Here is a 15385-nt window from a genome sequence, read left to right on the forward strand (position 1 = left end):
GTCTCTGCCTCTCTCTCTCTGTGTGACTATCATAAATAAAAAATTTTAGAAAAAAGGTTCAAGTTATGATAACCTGTGTGTCAAGGCCTAGCAGTAAGAGTACGAGTTAAGAGGCAGTAAAAATGAAAGAATTTTGGGGCACCTGGGTGGCTAAGTCAGCTGAGCATCTGACTCCTGATTTTGGCTCAGATCATGATCTCAGGGTTGAGATTGAGCCCTGTGTTGGACTCCATGCTGGGCATGAAGTCTGCTTGAGATTCTCTCTAAAAAAAGGAAAGAAGTTTTAGGAGAAAAAAAAAATGAAGGAATCATGAATTTAGGGTCTAACAGGTTTTCACACAGACGCTAAAATTGTCGAAGGGTGAAGGTACCAGGGAGGGAGTTAAATAGAACAGCACAATCCAGGTGCTATAGATACCACCTTCCTTAAAAGGTCCTGTCCTGGTTCTGCATGCCCCACTAGCCAGGCACCTTGAAATCAAGAGCCCAGGGCAGAGGCTTCTGAAGAGGTCTCTGCAGAAGTGCTGAGGTCTTAAAATCAGCAGAAATTAGGCTGGTTTAGGTCAGCCAAGACTGAGGCTTTTTGTACAAAAGCATAAAAAGCCACAGTTTATATAGCATCTCCCCTGAAAGATTCATTCTCTTGTGGTTCTCAGCCCCTGCCCTCCCTAGTACTACTAGTCATTCTGTGCTGGTTTTGTGCCATTTCCACAATTCCCTTATTTCTTTAAGCTGAACTTGATTTGGTGGAAGGGGAAAGGTGATCCTGTCACATTAGACAGGCCTCTAGGCCAATATTCTGCCTTCTAGATCTTGATGCTGAGCACTGTGAAAAGAAGGGCAGGAGAGGCTCCACTCATCTAGATCAGGAATCTCACTTGTCAGGGTCTGCCCCTCAGAGTCCTATCATTTGTCCCAAGGCATAAAAGGAAGGTGCTTCCTTCTCCAGAGCAACCTGTTTCATTTCTCCTTAATCTACACACCCAACCCTCTGTAAAGAAATTAGTCTGATGGAGGGGAAGAAAACTGGATTGAGGAGAAAGCAAGCAATGAAACCATTAGAGAAAGAAAATTTATTATTATGCAAATAAGCTATGAAAACTGGAGCCCTGGCAAACTGCCAGAGGACTTTCCCAATTAAGGTGTGCATCCTTGTATTACTGATACTGAATCAGAGTAACACATCCTAAAGAACAAAATGAGAATTCAGAAAACACAGTATCTCAGAGGCCCACCAGATCTGGACTCCTTTTTGAAACCCTCTAATTCAGTAGCTCTGGGGAAATATTAACTGCTAAGGCATCAGCTGTCTTGGGGAAGAGGAGGACTGTGGATGAAGAACAGCCACCCTGCTTCTAGGAAAGTAATATCTGATAAGGAGAGTCAAGGAAGTTCTATTTCACGACTTTAAAATCAACTTTACTAAAACTGATAGTTCTCTAATTTAGTAATCATAGAAATAATCACTCTGGAAGTAGCATGACTTAATTCCCTTTCACCATCTCATAAATTCTTCAATACTGTTAGTACTCATTACTGCTGTTATCTCATTATTAAAACTCTTCTGATAGTGTTTGAATTGTACAAGCATATTACATGTGACTTTTCTGCTGTTTTTATGGTGATTTAAGTGTCCTGAAAAACAACACTGAATTAATAAGTAAAAAGATGAAGTTTCTGTATGATTATAACTCTTAGGGGTCAGTTCAGCTTCTGGTGATTATCTTTTTTTAAGACTCAATGTAATAGTTTAAATAATGCTAACTGATACAGCAAAGAGAACATTCAAAGAAAATACTAGTCTGGTAGTACTAAATTATATCCTAATAGTCAATAAGCATTTCAAAATGCATCCTAAGAATACGCTGAATAGGTTCAAAAATAAAATAGTTTACTCATTTGTTTGTTCATTCAATTAAACAGAGTGAAATTCTTAGAATTAGGCCTTGCTACAGGCCTCAAGCATCTCTAGAGACCTGATGTGAAAAGATTCAATTTTATCAAATGACAATTATTCAGTGAACCCCTCCCTTCATACACCTTTTAATCTACTTGCTGGCACCCAGAAATGCTTGGGTGTATTTATCTCCCTGGATATGTACCAGTTATAAAGTACTTCTTAAGTTTTTGTTTCATTGGTGGGGGACAGAGTAAAAAATGTGGCAGAAGCAGCCCAGGCCTTGATTAGTGATACCAGAAAATGCAAGATATTTTCTCTGAGCTGAGAGAGCACATTAATAAGATCACAAAAGGATACATGTAAGTTGGGATGCCTTTTGCAGCCAAGTGTTTCCGAATAAGTCGTTCAGTACCATACCAGTTAAAAGCTTTTGTGGCATGTCCAATGCGTGGAAGATGAACACTTGCTATTAAAGAGGGAAAAAATAGATCATGATGTTGTCATTTGTCAAAAACTTGATTCAGTATAAATATATATAAGAGACAACTATACTTTCAGTCACTTTGTGGTTTCCAACAGACAGAATGTATATAATCATGGTATGCATCCCACACAAAGCATACAATTACAATATCAAAAAAATATTCTGGGGTGGGACCATAGTATGAAAAATTAAGTAATTCTATTAAACACAAAAGACTTACAGGCTCTGGAAGTAAGAAGGTACAATGAACATAGAATATGATCAATGTTGGAGATAAAAAGATTTTTAAGAGGGGGAGGGGGAGAGGGAGAATCTTAAGCAGGATCCATGCTCAGTGTGGAGCCGGACTCAGGGCTCAATCTCATAACCCTGAGATCATGACCTGAGCTGAAATCAAGAGTCGGACACTAATGGATTGACCCACGCAGGTGCCCCATAATAAACAGATTTTTTAACAAGTCAATCAGTTCAACAAACTCTGAGACACAATGGAAATAAAACTTCACTCTGACTTTTGGCAGAAAACTATCTGGTAATGTGGACAGTGTGTGGCTATCCAAGAGGGGATGGACTTTTGGCAGAAAACTATCTGGTAATGTGGACAGTGTGTGGCTATCCAAGAGGGGATGGGATAGGATAAACAGCATTCCTCAATTACATCTAACCAGATTACTACATCTCTGGTCTTCTGCTTCCTCATCTTTAAAATCATGATACAACTACCCAGTGCAGGGAGATGGTCCACAGAGATAATACAAAAGTGACCTGGAAAGGAAAAGAGGCTAAGATGATGTGGTGGTTACTTGTGTGGTCTCTTATATGGGGGCTTACTTTTATCATACATATAGAATGAGGTTTTAACATTTCTCACCTCCCTTTAAAAATCCTATCACATGCCTGGAAATGGAAACGCATCTACTCCTGAGCACAGATGAAAAGCTTACCTTTCTTTTTCTTTGCTGCTAAATAGATCTTCTTCAGGCCCTCTTCTAGGGCTGCCATCTTAATGCCAGACAGGACATTGGAGCGATCACGGTGCTGAGCCACAATCAAGGCCAACTAGGAGGACAACCAACACATGGTTGACTATGACATGAGAAGGCTGCACTGTTAACAAAGTGACCTGCCCATGGGGGGGGGGGGGGGGGGGGCTTTGTCTCCATTGTCTTTGTTTTTTTTTTTTTTTTGTCTCCATCATCTTTGAATGCTCTGCCCTCAAAAACCATGTCCTACCAGATTCATGACTTAATTTTCCATCATCGTTTTATTTTGTAGTAACTTTATACACATGCATTTCTTTTTAAGATATGCTAAAACCAGTGTTCAAAATATGCTGTCTTTCCGAAGTACTCTCAACAGTAGAGAAAGAATTTTTCAGTCTTAGGAGCAGAAAGGACTTTACAGTTTCCTGTATCCAGCCCTATGGCGGATGCTCAAGTCAGCTCCCAACCCTCATTCCATCTCTGTTCAAGTAATTCCCACCTGTCCTAAGTGGGGGAGACTGGAGAAAGTGTCAAGAGAATGTCTGGGACTGACATCTCTACCATCCTATTACAACCGGTTGTAAATAGTTTTGAGTCACTTGAGCATTTATGCCATAACCACTAGGTTGTTCTTTTTTTTTTTTTTTTTTTTTTTAGCATTTTAGAAATGACTGAAAAAAAAATGACTGAATAGGCAGAAGCCACTTTGTTGTCAAACACACAAGTCACCAAACTCAAGATATATATATATGTCCCTTTCAGCCTGGTTTCTAAATTTTTCTCAGTAAGATTTGGCTTTAAATTGAATACGAAGAAAAAAAAATAAAAAAATAATTGAATACGAATTCAGGCCCTTGAGAAAGCCAGGTTAAGTGTGGTTAGTAAAACATCTTAGAGGAATTATAAGAGGACTGGTAAAGTAAGAGACGCTTAAGATGGAAAAGGTGAAATCTTTTTTTTTTTTTTTTTTTTGAAGAAAAAAAGGGTGAGCAGGGGGAGGGGCAGAGGGAGAGGGAAAAAGAATCGCAAGCAGGCTCCACGCTCAGCACAGAGTCCTGTTGCAGGGCTCAATCTCAGGACCCTGAGATCATCACTTGAGCCAAAATCAAGCTAAATGCTTAACCAACTGAGTCACCCAGGTGCCTCAAAAGAGAATTTTAATACAGGTAAAGGAAATACAGATCGGCTCCTCCCCTCTGCTTATGGCTAGCTACTAAACAATCTTTTACACAATTTTTCACATAATAAATGAGGAAATGCTTGGAGTTTTTTTTTTAATTTTTTTTTTTTTTTTTAATTTATGATAGTCACACAGAGAAAGAGAGAGAGAGAGAGAGAGGCAGAGACATAGGCAGAGGGAGAAGCAGGCTCTATGCACCGGGAGCCCGACGTGGGATTCGATCCCGGGTCTCCAGGATCGCGCCCTGGGCCAAAGGCAGGCGCCAAACCGCTGCGCCACCCAGGGATCCCACGCTTGGAGTTTTGAGTCATGTTTTCTTATTCAATGTTTCCTGAGCATTTCCCATGAGCTGGTACTGTGTGAGGTATTAAGGATAAAATGACAAAATGAGTCCACACTCTTCAGGAGGAGACTGCTTTAGGTCAGCGCAGGGAACAAGCCAAGTTAGGGGACAGTGTTGTAACAACTATGATAGACAAAAGCAAGGGAGATGGAGAGAGTGTGGTGGAGTGTGAGGCCCAACCTGCTTGTTATGGGTTGAATTGTGTCCTCTCAAATTCGTATGTTGAAGCCCTAAGCCTCACTACTTTAGAAGTGACTGTATGTGGAGATCGGGCCCTCAAAGAAAGCAAGTAAGCTAAAATGAGGCCCCTAGGGTGATGCCTAATCCAGTCTAACTGCTGTGCTTACAGAAAGAAATATGGATATACACTGAGACACCAAGGATATATACATTGAGACACCAGGGATTGCACAGAGAGGAAAGACCAGGTGAAGACACAGACAGCAGGCGACCACCCCTAAGCCAAGGAGAGAGACAACAGAGGAAACTAGCCCTGCTGGCACCTTAATCTTGGACCAGAAGCTTCCAGAACTAAAGAAATTAATTTGTTTTCTAAGCCACCTAGTTGGTAGTGTTTTATAACAAACTATAGAAATGATCCCTGAAAGTACAGTCTTGGGGTGTTTTGTTAGAGTAGCCCCTGCGACTACTACACCGACAGGCCCACATGAACAGAAGTTTCAAGGAGATGATGTAAGCCAAAATTTAGTTTTGATAAGAGACTTTTTTTTACTTACCAGATCTTGTCCTTTGTTTCTTGACTCTTTATCATCAACAGGAAATAAAAGGACACCTCCCAAATTCAAGTCTGAGGTAAAGTAAAAGAGCAACAGACAGAATGTGAGGTTCACTCCAGAACGAAACCCCTGACAAGGGGCTCTTGTGAATGCCCCTGACTCCTTTCCTTTTCCGGTCAATCAGGTTGCAATCTCACCTTTTCTCATTCTCTTAACTTCAGTCACTGCCTTATAATCACAGTGGATCATATGATCTATTCCTGAGGGTTGTTTTTGCTCAAAAACATTTTTTAAAATGTTTTATTCTGGTAAAATACACCTAACATAAAATTTACCATCTTAACCATTTTTAAGCACACAGTGCAATAGTGTCAAGTACCTTCATGCTGCTATGCTATCCATCTCCACAGTGCTCTTCACCATGCCAAACTGACACTCTATATTCAGTAAACATCATCTCCCCATCTCCCCTGCAACCACCACTCTTTCTACCTCTGAATCAGAATACTGTAGTTACTTCACCTATGTGAAATCACATAATACTTGTTCTTTTGTGACTGGCTTATTTTACTTGGCATAATGTCCCCAGGATTCATCCACGTTGTTGCATGTGTCAGTTTCCTCGTTTCCAAGGCTGTATGAATATATACCGCACTGTTTATCTATTCATCCACTAGACACTTAGGTTGCTTCCACCTTTAGGCCATTGTGTGTAATAACGCAACATGTGTGTACAAATATCTGTTTGAGTCTCTGCCTGCAGTTCTTATAAGAGGGACTGCTGAATCATATGGTAATTTTATTCTTGATTTTTTTCAGGAAACACCAGACCGTTTTCTATAGCGGTTGCATCATTTTACATTCCTACCATCAGTGCAAGTGTTCTAATTTCTCCACATCCTCATAATACTTGTTACTGTATTTTTTTTTTTTGAGAGGTAACTGACATATAACATTGTGTAAGTTTAAGGTGTACAACATACTGATTTTATTATGCTGCAGTACAATTGCCATAATACTTGTTATTGCGTATTTTTTTCATTGTAACTGACATATAGTGTAAGTTTAAGGTGTACAACATACTGATTTTATGCAGTTATGCTGCAGTACAATTGCCATTGTAGCATTAGGTAGTATTTCAATCACATCCGATAATTGTCACTCCTAGTGGTAGGAACAATTAAGACCTAGACTCTTAGCAATTTTAAGGTTTGCAATAAAGTTCTGCTGTCTGTAGTCCCTGCACTGTGTATTAGAACGCTAGGACTTACTTATCTACTAAGTACAAGAATGTACCCTTAAACATCATCTCTACCATTTCCACCAACCCCAGCCTCAGGTAACTACCATTTCATTCTGGTTTGTTTTTTGTTGTTTGTTTTGTTTTGTTTTAGATTCCACATGTAAGGAACGTGTGTGTGTGTATCCATATCTTCTTCCATTTTTGTTGTCAGGCACCCAAGTTGTTTCCATACCTTGACTATTGTGAATAATGCAGAAATCAACATTGGAGTGCAGTTATCTCTTAGATAACCTGTTTTTTCTCTTCCTTTGAATAAATACTCAAAAGTAAGATTACTGGATCATAGGATAGCTCTAACTGTAATTTTTAAAGGAATCTCTATACTGTTTTCCACAATGCACCAGTTTGCATTCCCACAGATCCTGAATGATGGTTTCCTTTTCTCCATATCCTCATCAATACTTATTATCTCTTGTCTTCTTGATGACAGATTGACAGGTGTGAGATGATATTTCATTGTAGTTTTGATTTGCATTTCCCTGATGATTACTGATGTTGAACATCTTTTCATGTCCCAGTTGGCCATCTGCACTTTTTCTGGAAAAATATCTATTCAGTTCCTCTGTTCACTTTTTAATCAGATTGGTTTTTTTGTTTTGTTTTCTGTTGAGTTGTTGGGAGTTCTTTATAAAATTTGAATAGTAACCCTTTACCCGATGTGTGGTGTGGTTTTCAAATATTCTCTTTCTGTAGGTTGCCTTTCCATTTTGTTAGGTTTTTGTTGTTGCTGTTGTTCTTTTGGTGTCTTCCCCCAAAAATTACTGCCAGGGCCAATTTCAAAGAGCTTCTTCCCTAAGTTTTCTTCTAGGAGTTTCATGGTATCAGTTCTTATGTTTAAGTCTCTGATCTATTTTGAGGTAATTTTTGTGAGTGGAATAAGGTAAGGGTCCAATTTCATTTTCCTGCAGGTGGTAATCCAGGTTTCTCAGCATCATTTGCTGAAAAGACTATTTTCCCTATTGGATGTTCTTGGCTCCTTTATCAAATATTAGCTGGCAATGTATGTAGAGGTTTAACTCTGGTGTCTGTATTCTGTTCTGTTGGTCTATGTGTCCATTTTTATTTTGGTACCATATTTGTAGTATAGTTTGAAATCGGGAAGTGTGATGCCACTTGCTTTGTTCTTTCTAATGACTGCTTTGGCTATTCAAGGTCTTTTGTGGTTTCATTCAAATTTTAGTATTTATTCTATTGCTGTCAAAAATGCCACTGGAATTTTGATAGGAAATGTATTAAATCCAGAGATGACTTTGGGTAAAATGAGCATTTTAATGATACTATCTCTTCTGATCGTGAAATATCTTTCAATTGTTTGTATCTTCTTCAAATTCTTTAAGCAAAGTCTTGTATTTTTCATTATCTAGATCTTTTACTTCCTTGGTTAAATTTATTCTTTGGTATTTTATTGTGTCTAACGTTACCGTGAGTGGATAGTTTTCCTTATTTCTTTTTCAGATGTTTCATTGTTAGTACACAGAGAAGGAACTGATTTCTGTGTGTTTTCTTTCTTTCTTTCTTTCTTTCTTTCTTTCTTTCTTTGTATGTGTGTGTATTGATGTTCAATCCTGCCACTTTACTGAATTGACTGATTACATCCACTAGTTCTTTTTCCAACTGATTAAATCCAACATATTGGGAATTTGGGACTTTTAATATATAAGATCACATCATCTGCAAACCATGACAATTTTAATTTTTCTTTTCTGATTTGGATGTTTTTTTAAGAAGTCGTCTTGCTTGATTGTTGTAGCTAGGACTGCTGGTATTATGTTAAATAAGAATGGAGAGAAGAGGCAGGCACCTCTGTCTTATTCCTGATTTAGAGGAAAAGCTTTTGATTTTTCTCTGTTGAATACAATGTTAACTGTGGATAACATATATGGCTTTTATTATGCTGATGTATGTTCTTCTTATATTCTATTGAGGATTTCCATCATGAAAGGATGTAGTACTTTGTCAAATGCTTTTACTGCATCTATTGAGAGGTTCAGTGATTTTTGCCTTTCATTCCACTAATGTACTGTATCACATTTGATTTGCATATGATGAACTATCCCTGCATCCCAGTGAGAAATCCCACTTAGTTATGGTGTGTAAATCCTTTTAATGAGTTCTTAAATATGGTTTGCTAGTATTTTTTTTTTTGAGAATTTTTGCAACAATATTCTTCAGGATATTGGTCTATAGTGTTCTTTCCCTATACTGTTCTTACTTGGCTTTGGTATCAGGGTAATACTGGCCTCACAGAACAGTCTGGAAGTGTTCCTTCCTCTTCAATTTTTTGGGAAGAGTTTGAGAAGGGTTGGCAATAATTCTTAAAATGTTTGGTAGAATTCATCCATGAAGGCATCTGGCACTTTAAAACCTGAGTCAATCTCCTCACTCATTATCAGTCTGCTCAGACTTTATATCTCTTTCTGCTTCAGTCTTAGTAGGTTGTGTGTCTATGAAATTTATCCATTTCTTCTAGATTATCTAATTTGTAGGTATAAAATTGTTCATAATAGTGACTTATGATCTTAAACGTTTTTCTGCAGTGTCAGCTATAATTTCTCCTCTTTCATTTCTGATTTTGAGTTTTCTTTTTAATGGGTCTTGCTAAAAGTCTGTCGATTTCATCTTCTAATTTGTGTTAATAAAACCATAAAACTACAAACAAAACAAAACAAAACACAACAAAAAAAGCTCTCAGAGTCACTGATCTTTTCTATTGATTTTCTGGTCTCTAATTTTATTTATGTCAGATCTGATCTTTATTTCCTTCCTTTTGCTAACTTTGGACTTAATTTGTTCTTCTTTTTCTAGTTTCTTGAGGTATAAACGTGGGTTATTTGAAATATCATTTAATATGCATTTATTGCTATTAACTTCCCTACCAGAAGTGCTTTTGAAGCATCCATCAGTGCTTGGTATGCTGTGTTTCCATTTGCTTTGAGATATTCTTTGGTTTGCCTTTTGATTTCTTCAACTCAATGGTTGTTCAGGAGTGTGCTATTTAGTTTCCATATATTGGTAGATATTCTAACTTTCCTCATTAAAGATCTCTAGTTTCATACCATTGTGGTTGGAAAAGATACTTGGTATGATTTCAGTCCTATTTTGCTATGATTTGTTCTTGCTCTATCATATGATGCATTCTTAAAAATGTTCCATGTATACTTGAGAAAAATGTGTATTCTGTTGCCATTGGATGAAATTTTCTATAGATGTCTATTAAGTCAGTTTGATGTAATATTTGGTACAAATCTATCATTTCCTTGATGCTTTACTCTGGATAATCTGTGCATTGCTGAAAGTGATATATTAAAGTCTCCTATTGGGACGCCTGGGTGGCTTAGCAGTTAAGCATCTGCCTTCGGCTCAGGGTGTGATCTTGGAGTGCCAGGATTGAGTCTGACATCAAGCTCCCTGCAAGGAGCCTGCTTCTCCCTCTGCTTATGTCTCTGCCTCTCTCTTTCTGTGTCTCTCATGAATCAATAAATAAAATCTTTTAAAAAAAAAAGTCCTATTGTTTGTTGTCTATTTCTTCCTTCATAGTTGTCTTCCTTCATAGTTGTTAATATTTAATATATTTAGATGCTCTGATGTTAGGTGCATATATACTACTGTTACATCTTCTTGATGGATTAATCCCTTCATCATCATACCTTACTTGTCTCTTGTTACCATTTTGTTTTAAAGTCTACTTTGTCTGATACAAGGATAGCTATTCCCACTTTCTTTGGTTCCTACTCACATGGAGTTATCTTTCTCCATCCCTTCACTTTGTGTTTTTAAGGCTCAAATTGATCTCTTGTAGGCAGCAGATAGCTGTGTCCTGTTTTTTGTTAGCTTTTTTCCATCAGCCACTCTGTGCCTTTTGCTTGATGAATTCAATCTACTCACATTTAGAGTAGTTAATTTATAGAAGTCCTTACTAATGCCACAGTATTTGCTGTTTTCTAGTGGCTCTGTATTTCCATTTTTTCTTTTTCCCCTCTGTTTCTGCCTACCTTCATACACTGGTTATTTTCTGTGGTGGTATAGTCTATTTCCCCTTTGTCTCTTATGGATCTGCTCTAGGTTTTTGCTATGTTGTTACCATAAAACATCTTACAGATAAAACAGGCCATCTTATCTGATAGTAACTTATATTCAATCGCCTATTAAGGCTCTCCTTTTATCCTTTTTTACCTCTTTTTATGTTGCATATTAACAATTTATAGTACCCATGGTACTTTTTACTGCTCTTTTCCTTTAACCTTTATACATCATCCTAATATAGATTACAGTTACCTAACTCCATCTATTTTTCATTTTGACTAATGTATTGTGTACTTCCATGTTTTCATGCTATGGATTAGTATTTTTCATTTCAGCTTGAAGAACTCCTTTCAGCATCTTGTAGAGCAATTCTAGTGGTGGTGAACTCCCTGAGCTTTTGTCTAGGATATCTTATCTGCAAGATAACTTGGCCAGAGACTTGGTTGGTGGTCTTTATCTTTGGCACTGAATGTCATTCCACTCCCTTCTGGCCTGTAGTTTCTGCTGAGAAATCTGCTGATAGCCTAATGAGGGTCCTTTGTAGGTTATGTTCTTCTCCCCCCTACTCACCCTCCCAGCTTCATTTAAGATTCTCTATCACTGATTTTTCAGTTTCATTATAATGTGTCTTGGAGAAGATCTTTCTGCATTGAGATAATGGGATGACTTATTAGCTTTGTGGACTTATATGTCCAAGTCTTTCCTCAGTTTTGGAAAGTTCTCAGCTATCATTTCTTTAAATAAACTCTGCCCCTGAGGGGCGCCTGGGTGGCTCAGTGGTTGAGCATCTGCCCTTGGCTCAGGTAGTGATCCCAGGATTCTGGGATCAAGTTCTACATCAGGCTCCCCATGGGGAGCCTGCTTTTCTCTCTGCCTGTCTATGCCTCTCTCTCTCTCTCTCTCTGTTTCTCATGAATAAGTAAATAAAATCTCTACAAAATCAAACAAAAAAAAAAAAATCTGCCCTCAAGTCCCTCTCTTCCCTTTATGGAAGACTGCTTATTCTGATATTTCTCTTACTCTGATAGTTGTCTTTTTGATCCAATCCCATAGCTCATGTACTTTCCTTGCTCTTTTTTAATCTCTATTCTTTCATCTCTTCTGTGTTATTTCAAAATTCCTATCCTATAAGTCATGTATTCTTTCTTCCATCTGGTCTGCCCTGCTACAGCTGCTCTCTATTGTATTCTTCATCCCATTCATCAAATTCTTCAGCTCCAGAATTTGTCTGGTTCTGTTTTACAGTCTCAATCTCTTCGGAACAGAACTCATTTTGTTCATATGGTTTATTTCTGATTTCAATGAGTTGCCTTTGAGTTTTCTTGTAAGTCTTTGAGTTTATTCATAACTGCTTTTCTGAATTCTTTATCAGTTAGACTGCAATATTCTGTGCCTTTGAGCTTGGTTGCTGGAGAACTGTCATTTTGTTTCTGTGATGCCAAATTTCCTTGATTTTTCACATTTCTCATGTTATGCACTGCTGCTTTTGCATTTGAAGTAGCATATACCTCCTTAACTCTGTGCTCACTACTTTCAGCAGGTAGTTTTATCTTCTGTAGTATTGTTACTATCTAAGTTATTCCTTGTGCGTGAGGTATACCTGCTCCACCCTTCTTGCTCTCTTGGGACCAAATTTTTAAGTCTTTGTGTCAGCTCTTGTTATTACAATTCACCAGGTTGGCTATTGGAAATAGCATTCTAGAAGAAGCATTCTAGAAGGTTTGAGGTTTTATTCTTTGACCAATGACCATGGCCTATTCTGGGTGTGCTCCCTGTCCACCAGAGCTTGTCTCACAGACACATTTGGGAGCCTGCACAAAGAGCTGGCAGCAGAGTCAGGAAGAAAGGGTTTAGCCTAGGTGTTTTGGGGGAGCCTGTAAACCCAGGAAGGAAATGCCTGAGTGTAGCATTCCCAGAGACTTGTGGGTGAGCTTCCTGTTGTACACAATCCCTCTGATGCCATTCGAAATTCTGATCTGCCTCCTCCCAGTCACAGAGCTCCCACCTTAGTACTCTGGGTGCTTGTAGAGAAAAATGGGTTTCTTCAGCTGTGTTCCATCTAACTGGGACAGCAGGAGCTTACTAACCACTTTCCTTTCCCTTCATAGGGGAGATCACCTCTACTAAATACATTAGTCCATTCAGTGTTTCCTTGGGGGAAAGGCAGCAGGAGAGTTTCTCTTACCACCTCCACTGCAACCAATTCCTATCTTTCTTTCGTTTTTTCCTTCTCCAGTGGTATGCTGGAATCTTCCTACAGGAAGGCTGGATTTCTGCAAGTTCTGTCTCCTCCATGAGTAACCCCCCACCCCTACCCCATCAGCACTCATCTGATTTTTGCCTGACATGGGCAGGAGGGGTCTAGGCAACTGTGCTGTTTCCACAGCCTGTAGGAAGATTTGTCTGTCTCTTCTGGGTGGCAGCTCCTTTGGAGTAAGGTGCTAGGTCCCCAAAGACCTACCAATATGTTTTTGTTTGTGTATGGATGTCTAATTTATCGATTAAAAGAGGGAATAAAAGGAGGAACATTGCTTATGTCATCTTCTTCATTTCCGAATTTTTATGATCTCCCAATTCAATGTCCCCTACATATTACCTACAGAGTACTCCTGCAGGCATTGGAGAGTGAATGCAAACTAGAGACATCTGGGGATGTGAAGGGAAGAGCATTATGAACTTTAAATTTCTTCAGAAGTCTTAGCTTTGTTTTTAAGCACTCAAACATTGTACTCTACTATATCTGTATCTATCTGTACATTTTCCTAACTCATCCAAATCAAATCAAATTAATGCTCTAGAAAAATGTGCTAAAATAATTCTATGGCTTTATGTACTTCGGTTTGAACCCCAATCTTTTAAGTCATTCTAAAGAGTCTACTGGCTCTGTTAGGCCAAGTATCTCCTAAATGACTAACCATTACCCACTAGATAAGATCCTGCTTAGAATGGCATCTCCCTGAAAAAGCCATATGCAACCTTCTATAATGTGGTCCAAATCCTTCTCTTTAAAATCAAACTCTCAGGGTGCTTGGTGGCTCAGTGGTTGAGTGTCTGCCTTTGGCTCAGGTTGTGATCCAAGGGTCCTGGGATCAAGTCCCACATTGGGCTCTCCACAGGGAGCTTGCTTCTCCCTCTACCTATATCTCTCATGAGTATATAAATAAAACCTTTTAAAAAAAATCAAATTCTCCTCTCTTCGTCAGCCTCAACCCCCTCCTCTGGCCTGCCTGGCCTACACACCATTCCCTAAACACATTCACCATGTAACTGCCTGGGTCAATCAATACCCTGTACTGGGAATGACAGGAGTTGTGGGAATATCAAAAAGTATGAGACATAGTCAGGGATCTTTTTCCATTTCTCTCCACCCACTTAAATTCAACCTATCTTTCCAGGCCCAAGATTACTTTCACTATCTTCACAAAGCACTCCCTGGTAATTCTAGCCCACATTTTCATCTACCCTAATTCAGTTCTTCAGAAAAAGAACGTACCCTCTCAACCCTGTTTTGTCATTGACACTTACACCTTAACTCTGCAATGTAGGTTTAATCTTCACAGTCTCCTCTCCAAGGTCATGCAAATCCAATGGCCTTTTCTCAGTTCTCACCCTCATTTGGTGCCTGACAATGCAGACCTTCCTGACATCCTCTCCTCTTTCATTCTCAAGATTCTCTTAGTTGACAATTCCTTCTGTCTCCTCTTCTTGTTGCTTCTCTTAAGTGGAGGTTTTTTCCATGCTTTGTTCTCTGCCCTCTCATTTTCCCATCCTGCTTCCTTCACAGTTTCAGACAAGGATCCAAACAAGCTTTCCTCGGTCTTGATGTCTTAGCTCTGATCTGTCCTGAATTCTCTGCTTTCCCATTGCCCAATCAATATCTAGATCTCAGTTATTTTAACCTATTAAATCTTCTGTCAGTGAGCTATTTTAGTAGAAAGAGTATTCCTTCTAGGTCCTTACATCCCTTTCTACCCTAGAGAACTAGGCAGAAGAATTAGGGAAAACCAATCTGAGGAATCTGAAGGGCTCTTCTCTATTGAACAAACTCCCTTGGCCTCTCAAGTCCCCAGGAAATAATGACAATAGTAATTTTACTCCTTTTGCTACTTTGTGATTTCTCCACATAAAAGAAGGTACCCTTTCTCCTTCTCCATGCCAAAGGAGACTTCCAAGTTCCTCTGGCCCCAAACATCTTTACTTCTGTCTCTAAGAAGTGCTGTATCTCAGCCTATACTAACCTCATAAGACAACCTCTTCCTCTTCAACATTCAACCCGACCTCTTGTTAGCACTTTCATGGTGGGTCTGATTTCTCTCCTACAGGTCTCTGACATTTTTTGGAAATATTCCCTTAGGTAGATGGGGTGAGTTGGTCATAGTGGAGGTAAACAATGAAATGCTCTTCATGCCAATACTTGAACACGCACACAGGG

The 15385-nt window shown here is 38.8% G+C and overlaps 1 protein-coding gene across 4 annotated transcripts in view; it reads right to left on the reverse strand.

Moving 5' to 3' along the window:
• Nucleotides 1–1058: 1058 nt before the first annotated feature.
• Nucleotides 1059–15385, reverse strand: part of CHD1L (chromodomain helicase DNA binding protein 1 like) — an 82678-nt gene continuing 68351 nt past the window's right edge. For all 4 annotated transcript variants that reach the window (XM_041756073.1, XM_041756072.1, XM_041756074.1 and 1 more), the window contains 4 exons: nt 5628–5698; nt 3329–3443; nt 2258–2366; nt 1059–1370 (listed from right to left, as the gene is read on the reverse strand). In XM_041756073.1, the coding sequence (XP_041612007.1) occupies nt 1295–1370; nt 2258–2366; nt 3329–3443; nt 5628–5698 (371 nt within the window). In that variant the 3' untranslated portion in view covers nt 1059–1294. The remainder of the gene's footprint in view (nt 1371–2257; nt 2367–3328; nt 3444–5627; nt 5699–15385) is intronic.

This window comes from Vulpes lagopus, chromosome 5 (genome assembly GCF_018345385.1).
Source record: "Vulpes lagopus strain Blue_001 chromosome 5, ASM1834538v1, whole genome shotgun sequence".
In the NCBI taxonomy this organism is placed as follows: domain Eukaryota; kingdom Metazoa; phylum Chordata; class Mammalia; order Carnivora; family Canidae; genus Vulpes; species Vulpes lagopus.